Raw genomic sequence first — 10,139 nt, 5'->3', positions numbered from 1 at the left:
GTAACTGTTCGGGCGACGGTTTCCAGTACCGTTTCTGAAGAGTATTTAAGGATTAAAATTTGCAACTGACAAGGCATCTTCAATCATCTTCAAACGACAGCAAAGTCAAGAGATTCGGGGATCACCACTTTAAATTCCAGTCTTTTATTTTCTAGTTTTTATTTATGTATCCGTACAGTGTTTAGAGATTCCTAATCCCAGGCACCAATTAATCAAGTTCGAAGATAAATTCCTATTTTCGGATTTTACTTTCTGTTTGTTGAAAAAATACATCAACAGGGTCCAAATATAACTCCAAGCGCTATTAAGAGAAAGGTTTCCTCGGGAGAAAACTGTGACTAAGAGGCCGGGTGACATACAGCGCGGGCAAAAGGAAGTCGGACGGAGAAGGGAAAACAATATGTGCTCAGGTCGGGTGACATACAGGTCGGAGAAGATAAGGTCGGGCACGGAGGTCGTACAAGATAAGGTCGGGCACGAAGGTCGGACAAGATAAGGTCGGGCACGGAGGTCGGACAAGATAAGGTCGTGCGAAGAAAGATGAGATGGCAGACACGGAGGTCGGGCAAGATATGGTCGGGCGAGGAAAGATGAGATGGCAGACACGGAGGTCGGACAACATAAGGTCGGGCGAAGAAAGATGAGATGGCAGACACGGAGGTCAGACAAGATAAGGTCGAGCGAAGAAAGATGAGATGGCCGATACGGAGGTCGGTCAAAAGGAGGTCAGGCAAAGAAAGACGAGATGGCGGACACGGAAGTCGGACAGGTGGAAAGCGGACAAGAGGAGACGTAGCAGCGGGTGTGCCGGTTGGACGAAAAGCAGTTTTAAGGCGGTTGACAGAAGTTACAACCGGCGAGCGGATATGAAGGCACAACCTGGTTGTGGCAGTTGACATAGGTTTTAAATAGCTCTGTTCATGACCTAAAGAAACCATCTTCAATCGACATAAAATTCAAGTGAATTGCTTTTGGGGATCACCATTTACTTTTTCAATATGTAGTATTTAGTTTCCTATTTTTCTTATGTATCGTACAGTGTCTAGAGATTCTTAATCTCAGGCATTTATTTTATCAAATTCGAAGATAATTTCTATTTTCAGATTTTACTTTTTATTGTTGAAAAAATTGCATCAACAATGTTATTTTCACTACGGCCATCCTCTTGGATTTAAAAAAACTTTTAGGTTGCTGACTTACGAAGTGTTTTAATTGTTTCTTTTGAAGTTTGGTGGCTGGAAAGGCAACAAAATCTATTGCGAAGAAAGTGGGAGATTACCAGTCCCATGGAAACAAAAATTGGAAAAAAAATACAAGGATGAAGTATCGAGGGTGTCTGGGGTTACTGAGAGCTTGGCTCCTGAAAACCTCTTGGTACCAGTGCATGGCGTTGTGCTCGACTTCGTAAAGAAGTCCTCAATGCTGGAGCAGACTAGCCATATGATCTTGAATCCGGAAAGGGCATAAGGTTGACAGAATAGCTACAGAAAAGCGACTAACAACCGCCAAACTTATGGAATCTATGCCTGAAATGCTGGCAAATTATAGAAAAATGAGGTGGGAAAGAAAGATGAAAGAAGAACAAGATGTTGCCAAAAAATCATTGCAAGAGTAACAAATTTCCATTTCAAATGGCAATTCCTTTAATCTAGTCTGCAGTTTCATGAGGTTTATTTTTTCTGATGATTATCATTACATATTGACCATAATAATGCTCCATTGTTTGTTATAATAAGACATTTATCAATAAAGAATTGTGGGTGTGAATCTCTTGAAATTGTCATCATATGTATAGATTGTTATACTTTCTACAAAAGACTTGTTTAAGGTTCTTGGCTGTTCCTATGCCCATTCTTGGTTAACTATGCAGTGAAGGAGTATTTGGTATCAAATAGTTACCGCTTGACTGCAATGACATTCTATGATGGGTATCTTAATCTTAGACTCACATTTGCTTCATGTTCTCTAAAGTATAGTTGAAGTGAATTTGGTAGTAAGAATCTCTTGTGGTTTTGTAATAGTATTTTCTGGTTAGAAACTTCAAATAAAAATTACATGAAGTCATAGAGGAAATAGCTTGAAAATGTTCTATATGGTTGATAAAAACTTTTGGCATGGTCAAATGGTTTCATGTTTGTAATTGGAATTATTAGTTATTGTGAGAGGTTTGATCAGATAAGACACTACCACTCACAAATGATTAGTTCTTCATGGTGGCTGGCTACCTTTAACTTGTTATTATTGTTTAGGTGCTTATTGATTTGCTATCCTGGAGCATTTAATATGACTACTGGACCTTTGCATTGGGAGCTATTGCAAAGAGCAAGGTAAGCAACTGCTGAATACTTTTTCAGATATTTTGTTGTCTTGATTTTTTTCAAACTGCTGATTTCGTTCCTCATTGTTTGAGGTTTATATAAATGATCTCCTGGCTTTTTTTTTTTTTTTTTGCAATTTTTTCAGTGAGTTTTGTGTTGGAGTTTCCTGTAGATAATAGGTCTTGCTATCCATTAATCATGTCTAAATTTTGGGATGTACGCAAAAAATTTGAGAAAATTCTATGAGCTATGTCACATTACTGTCAATAAAGTTACAGAGTTACTGTTTTGTATAACAATGACAATGACAACTTACATAAAGAGAAAAAGTCAATGGCATACCTTGTTAAATTGTCATATTAAAGGATTGTGATCCTAGTTTTTGCATAAATATGTTTTGTTATCAATCAGCTAAAGTTCATTGCATTATTCACTTAAGTTTTTTTCTTTTTCTTCATTTACCGACATGTTTCCATGTATTTTGAGTTATCATTTTTAGCTTTTACAATTTAGATTTTTTTTTTCTATTCCGATTTTTTACTGACACTAATGTAAGGCATGCCAAATTAGAGGGTTCAGATCATGCTCTTGTTTTTATGAGCTTGATGGGAATCCCCAATATTCAACAGCATAACACTCCTTTGTCAGCAAACACTAGGTACTGATTTATCATTACTCTTTTTTTATATACAAGTTTTAGATATATGTGCAGTGACTGTAGCACGAGTTTTTATTTAAAAAAAAATTAGAATAAACTTTTAAACTTTCATGTAGAGGTCCATTTTGTGGCAACAGAATATTTGTGTCAATCGCACTATGTTGGCAGCTCGTTTGTCCTCCGTAAATATCTTGTATGTTCGCTTTGATGCTACATAAGGCGATGCACTGTTGCATGTATTTCTAAAAAGATTGACTTGCGTTTGTGGATTGATATTGACAGTTCTATCCGTTGGTTGAACGTGTATGTATAGTGGAATTTGTATGTTTGTTGCTATATTTTATATTTGAATTGTTTATGTTTGGTTGTTTTGGCAAATGGTTATATTACTCAACAATGTATACTTGGTGCAACTGATAGTAATATATATTTGATGTAATAAATTTATGTTTTGTTATGCCATTTATTAGTATTTTCTCGCATTGCATAGGTTTTCGGATTTTCTTACATATTTTTTTGTTATTATTGAAAAAATAGGGATAATATTTTTTTTTACGAAATTGTTGCCGTTACAAATACCGGTACAAAAACTCGTATAAAATACTATTCTGGCATCCAACTTATTGTAACAAATTTTGCATATAATTATATAACTCAATAAAAAAAATATTTTACAATTCTACAAAATTCATATAAATCCATAAAAAAATTCAATGAAATCTATAAAAATTCATCTAAACCAATTAATAAAATCCATTAAAATCTGCATTGACACTATGGATTTTATTAAACTCTTTAAAATCCTAAAAAATCCAATAAAATCCCAAATGTATACACCTCTAAAGTTTTTTTGGGTAATAATTTGGGTGCTGAATGTACTATTAGTAATTTTAGATATTATTATTGTTCTTGTGATGATATTAGAATAACTAGTGATTGTTAGATATTATAAGTATTGTTGTTATTTGGATGTTGATGGCGGTTATTAGAAGTATTATTAAATATATTTAAAATATTAATTTTTGACAATGGTTTGTTTGTCTGTTTTTGGTTCAATATGCATTTTGGTTATGTCGTGCTAATAGAATTGTTTTCAATTGATTTTTACTTGTTCTTATGTGTTATGATAACTGTTAGTTTTTTTTTTAATAATGATAATGATAATTGTAAAATAGTATTAATAATAAAAATCAAATTAAATGAATATAATTTATAAAATAACTTCATTTTTAAATGTTTAAATAAAATAAATAAATTTTTCTTCAATTACAACTAAAATTTATTAATTTTTAACCATTTAAATTTAATATATTTAGATATGAAATAAATTAATATCACTTAAAAATTAATAAATTTGATCATAAGACCGAAATATCCAAACTTTTCACCATTCACTTCATTTTCTTTGTCTGATATGGAGATACACCATTTTATTTTATACTCACAACAATATACTCATTCTAATTTTTATTTTTTTTAATTATATTTTTTATTTTTTAATTAATTAGTTAATATTTTATTATTATTATTATTATTATTATTATTATTATTATTATTATTATTATTATTATTATTATTTTATTTTTATTTTTTTTCCAATATTTTGATTTCTCAAAAATTTATGGAAACAAAAAGTTATATTATTTATTATATAATTTATTTATTTATATTAAATATATTTTACTTTTAATTTTAAATTATTTTTATTAAATAATAATTATTTTTACTAATACATTATTAATTTTTTACTAATCGTGCTTTTTTTTTTAAATTCTCGTATCTACAACGACATCGAAGTAATATTTAATTGTGTTAAAATATATAATTATATTTTATTTAATAAATTAAATTATTTTGTTAATATTTATTTTTTTAATAAAATTAAATTATATTTATATTTATATATTTTAAAATTTAAATTAATAAAATATACTCCCTCCATCCAGCTTATACACATTTCTATTTTAGAATGTCAATGTCACTGTAATTAAAATACTATTATTTCTTAAACACCGCGCCAAAAGTAAATGTTTATTTTATCGGTAGACGGAGGGAGTATTATGTTTCTTTAGCGGAGTTTCTCAAATTTTACTATTTGAACTCTGTGTTTTCCTCTCACAAAACATCTAACATTATTTTCATACTAAATTCACACCCTTTTTTTTTTTTTCCAAAAATACAAAATTTTATAAACAATTTTGAGTATTTTTTTAGGTTCCGTTAAAGATATATAATGGGCTGAGGCCATGTAGCCCACTAAATTCAAAAATAAGAAAACATAAAGAAAAGCTCACGAACCTCCTCGTCTACGTCAGCCTTCGATTTCATTCCGGGTCTGTGTTGTGTCTGCGTCTAATCGCCGTAGCCAAGTGAAGAAGACACACAGGCGAGACGGCGTACCAGGGAGCGTTGCATTGCGTAGGCTTCGGGGCATCATCCATCCATTGTTTGGAGGTTTAACTAACCCCTTCACGCTTATAATTGTCCTGTCCTGTCCGCGCATATGAATTGAGTTCGGAGTGGAGCAGCCTCCCCTCCCGTTTGCCGATTGGGACCCCGCTTCGATAAATGTTCAGCGCTCTTGGCAGGCAACGCCTTATATATCGTTCGCGCATCGCCAGGTACGTGAAAGCAGGCCTCATCGACAACGCAATCCAAGTGTTCGACGAAATGTCTAAGTCGGAATGCAGGGTGTTTTCGATTGACTACAATAGATTCCTCGGTGTCCTGATAAAGAACCAGCGTTTGGATTTATCGGAGTATTATTACCAGTCCATGAACGAGGAAGGTTTCACTTTGAGTTCGTTTACTTACTCAAGATTTGTTTCCAAGTTGTGTCAAGTTAGGGACTTTGAGCTTATTTTTACGCTTTTCGAAGATATGGATAGACTAGGGACTGTACCTGATATTTGGGCATTCAATATTTATATGAATCTTCTGTGCAGCGAGAATTTGGTGGATGGAGCATTGGAAGTTTTGATTGTCATGGAAGAAAAGGGCAGGGCGCCTGATGTAGTTAGTTATACGATTATTATTAGTGGATTGTGTAGAATTGACCGCCATGAGGAGGCCATTGAAATGTGGAAGTTGATGATCAAGAAAGGACACAGACCAGACAACATGGCGTGTAGGGCACTTGTGCTAGGTCTATGTGATGTTGGGAAAGTTGATTTGGCTTATGAGCTCACAGTGGGGGATATGAGGGAGCAGGTTAAGTTTAATGTGGTTATTTATAATATACTTATAGATGGGTTTTGTCGAGCCGGTAGGATCGATAAGGCACTGACAATCAAGAATTATATGAGGAGAAATGGGTGTGCACCCGACTTGATTACTCATAATGTGTTGTTGAACTATTGCTGTAATGCACTAATGCTGGATGATGCCAAGAAGTTGATTGAGAAGATGGAGAGGAGTGGTGTGGGCCCTGATGGTTACAGCTACAATTTGCTTCTAAACGGTCTGTGCAAAGCGAATAGAGTAGATAAGGCATATATGCTGTTGGTAGGCAAGATGGAGAGGAAGGGATTTGCAGATGTTGTGTCCTATAATACAGTTTTAAAAGGCTTTTGCAAACAGGGTCACTCTAGACAGGCTTATAATGTCTTGGGAGAGATGGATAGGAAAGGCATCATGCCTGATGTGGTGACATTTACTATTCTCATAGATGCATTCCTTAAAGGAAGGAATGTGGCTGTAGCAAAGAGCCTTCTTGACCGAATGTCAAAGATGAATCTCTCGCCTGGACTTGAATTGTACACAACCATTATCAACCATATGTGTAACACTGCCAGAATAAATACGGCCCATGATATGTTTAATGACATGATTGAGAAGGGAATCAGCCCTGATGTTGTGTCTTACAATGCACTTATAAACGGATATTGCAAGGCCATCAAAACTAGTGAGGCGCTTCATCTGTTGGAGGAAATGCAAGCTAGAGGGGTTCCTGCCGATAAAGATACTTACAGATTGATTATTCATGGTCTCATAAAAGAAAAGAAGCTGTCTTTGGCTTGTGGAGTTTGGGATCAAATGATGGAGAAGGGATTTACCCTAAATAGTTATTTGTCCGAGACTCTAATTAATGCCATCAATTCAAAACAAGTTCCCTCAGGTAACTTTTGTGCATTACATAGTCATGGTCATATAGATATTAGTTGTCTGACCATTATGGTCTATTTTGTGTTTTTATCTTTAATTTTATGTATAATTTTGCAGTTTAAACTCGGATAAGTCTATGCAAGATGGCCTGCTATGATGGACTATACCCACAAATGAAAACTTCAATAGTTATTTATCGACAAATTGATTTAGGCTGATCCATTGTAACATGTTATTTAAACATGTCCTCTGTTGGTTAGTCACGTGATGTTCTTGCATTTAAATATGCCGCCTCCTGGACAGAGCTAGCAGGATTGGAAATTCGCTTCATATTACTTGTTAGAGGTAAGATTTCTTTTTCTTTGTGTAATGTTTTGAATTGAAGTAAAATGTGATTATACAAAAAAAAAAGAAAAAAAAAGAAGGATGTTATCTGATGGCATAATGAGAATTATTGAGTTTCATTGTTGATACTTAACATATAGAATTGCCTAAGTGATATTGAAATAGCATTTAAACTAATGCTGCATTCGGAAAAGTTCAAAGTAGTTCTTGGAAATCAGTGATAAAGTGACACTGCAGATCTTTGTGACAGAAGACAAGTGCTCCCCACGTTAATCTATTCTCTCTAATTTTGTTAGTGATTTTTTAGTTTTTAGATTTTTGCAATTGTTACCTTTTTAGCATTACATGTCTATACAAGTATGCTGCATGAACTTCCTTGTCTTTCCTGGATTAATATATTACCTAAAGTGGTAAAAAAACAGGAATGAACCTCTGACAATTTCCTGATGAAAAGAACGGCGTACTGACAGAAAACTCGAAGCAGCTTCCACTTGCTCAGAGACTGCAGGAGTTGTGTCTACACCCCTGTACCCCGGTTATTGTGGGGGGAGTTTTCTCTTTTTCAGTTCTCCATCGGGCATTGAATGTGTATGTCCATTCACTGATCCTTGCTGTTCAAAAGGTAACTATTAGTTGATTATCAAGTTAATTAGTTCAGCTGAGCACCTCTATGTCTGTGTAATATCTGTTTTTGTACTTCGCCGCCGCTTTAATCAACTAGGAAGCCGCCGCTTTAATGACTAGGAGGCAGTTTTATATTATGAGAGTTAAAATCCAAAATACATTAAAATCAAGCTCTTCTAGTTTTTGTCGTGTTTATTTTCAAGTTCGTCACTACCATATACTTACTGTTTAAGTTTGATGATTTCAAGCCTGCAAGAGCATGCTTTTGGTCAAATGATGTTGCTAAAAACCATTTGATATTGTATGCGTCTCACATGGTTTTATTTTGGGCACAGGATCCAAAATTTTAAGATACCCTAATAATGTAATCTTGATATCATGGTAATAAATAAGGAGTATTTTTCATGTTACGAATATGTAATTTTCTCTTTGAAAGTCAAACTAGTGAAAATCTTTTATTTTTGACATGTGGTGGTTGAGAGTTATTTTATTATCAGATGTTCATTAGCCCCTCGAGTGTTAATTAATTTGGTCACACTGAGTACCTTTGTTGTTCCTACATGCTATCTATTTCTTCTCTTTCAAACTGCTATGTCTTGTCCCGAATCTAAGAAAATATGCCTACTGTGGATAAAGTGCACATCCGCATGTACTGAAATAACCATAACTTGTGAACAATATATATGTAATATAATTTTCCTTAATAATGTAGCAATTCTTTCTGTTACTAACCTCGTGGAGTTTGATACAATTCGAAGTCCAGCTAAATGAAGATTTAACAGCAATCTTAATATCCAGGGTGATCTTGTTAACGGTGGGATAGGCGAGGAGTAACATTTGTGAAAGCAAGCCAAAGTCGGCAGCAACAGGTATGTCTTTTGAAACTTGATTTCTTTCAATCAAAAGAAAAGGCTTGTTTCTTGACGCCACATGGTTCACCCTAGTCTTTCTTACCTTGCTGACCTAATTTGTAGGTTGTTAGGTACGATCAGAAGTTTATTCAAAAGCAGTTGTAGGTTTCCACGCCATAAAAAAATGATAATATATTATGCACTAGTGATAAAATGTCAAGGGTACTTAGTAGGCTGCCTGCAGAAACCCGAATGGGTAACTTCCATGCCTACGAAATTTACAAAAGCTGCCTGCCAATTGAAGGAAGAAGCAGAAGAATAAGAAGAAGAAGAAGAGAAGGAGAAGCGGGAAGAATAGCTTACTAATTGGGGTGTGGAGTTTGGTTTATGTGCCAATCAATCTATGATGGCAATTGAGGCCTCTTTTAAGTTAAGTAAGATGACAAGATTGAACAATAATAATCCCTCTTTGCACTATTTTACTTGCTTAGCTCCATTGTGAGTTTCGCTATATAATATTCATAACTAATAGGAATTTTTATTTTGTGACAATCATTTCTTATTTTTAATATAAGTATTATCATGTCCTATATATTATACAGTTGGGGACGGATGACTTTTTTTTTTTTTCTTTTTTTTTTTCAAATATGTTTTTTAGGCCCATCATAAATATATTATTATGTTATATATTTAATTCCCACCATTTATATATTATAATATTATATTTTTTTCTGTTTAATTCTAACATTTATATTTAGTTTTTTGCACGTTTAATAATTGTGGATAAATAAATGTAAAGAAAGTATCGGTACTGTAAGGGTAGTATGATAAATAAGTGAAAAATTATTAATAGTTAATGGTATGATCTACTGTTATTGAAAAGAGAAATATAAACTTATGAATTGGCCGAAAATAGAAATATCGTAGATATTAAAAGTGGATTGAAGAAAAATATTTATATTATATTGTAATATTTTCTGACAAAAATACTTCTATTAGTCTCTTTCTAATACAATATAATGACATTTGTAAGTAAATTATATAAATTTAAAAATATTTTTAATTTTAAATGGTACCCTTCTTATGGGACCCGTGTAGTATTTGTTTTGTTTGGTTATATTTTAAGGTATGTTTGTTTAGTATTTCAATTTGAAATGTTTTTTATATAATGTACAAAGAAACATATTAATAATGTGTAATAATAATAGTAATGATATTTGTTATAAATAAATCTTGACT

General features: G+C 33.2%; 1 protein-coding gene and 1 pseudogene across 4 annotated transcripts; both read left to right on the top strand.

Annotated features, from left to right (window-relative positions):
• Positions 1 to 745: 745 nt before the first annotated feature.
• Positions 746 to 1,615, top strand: LOC127241358 (uncharacterized; annotated as a pseudogene).
• A 3,640-nt stretch (positions 1,616 to 5,255) lies between these two features.
• On the top strand, positions 5,256 to 9,502 carry LOC127241519 (pentatricopeptide repeat-containing protein At1g13040, mitochondrial). 4 transcript variants are annotated; one of them, XM_051260617.1, is made up of 5 exons: positions 5,256 to 7,093; positions 7,198 to 7,425; positions 7,848 to 8,047; positions 8,848 to 8,918; positions 9,205 to 9,502. In XM_051260617.1, exons 1-2 carry the CDS (start codon positions 5,545 to 5,547, stop codon positions 7,200 to 7,202), a joined length of 1,554 nt encoding a protein of 517 aa, XP_051116574.1. In that variant the 5' UTR covers positions 5,256 to 5,544; the 3' UTR covers positions 7,203 to 7,425; positions 7,848 to 8,047; positions 8,848 to 8,918; positions 9,205 to 9,502. The 4 variants fall into 4 exon arrangements, with proteins under 4 accessions (XP_051116574.1, XP_051116571.1, XP_051116573.1 ...); XM_051260614.1 differs by having other exon boundaries at positions 9,024 to 9,502; XM_051260616.1 differs by having other exon boundaries at positions 8,808 to 8,918; positions 9,024 to 9,502.
• The last annotated feature ends 637 nt before the right edge of the window (positions 9,503 to 10,139 follow it).

Source organism: Andrographis paniculata, unplaced genomic scaffold, assembly GCF_009805555.1.
Source record: "Andrographis paniculata isolate CXL003 unplaced genomic scaffold, ASM980555v1 Contig82END, whole genome shotgun sequence".
NCBI lineage: Eukaryota > Viridiplantae > Streptophyta > Magnoliopsida > Lamiales > Acanthaceae > Andrographis > Andrographis paniculata.
This window is presented reverse-complemented; position numbering and strand designations above follow the sequence as displayed.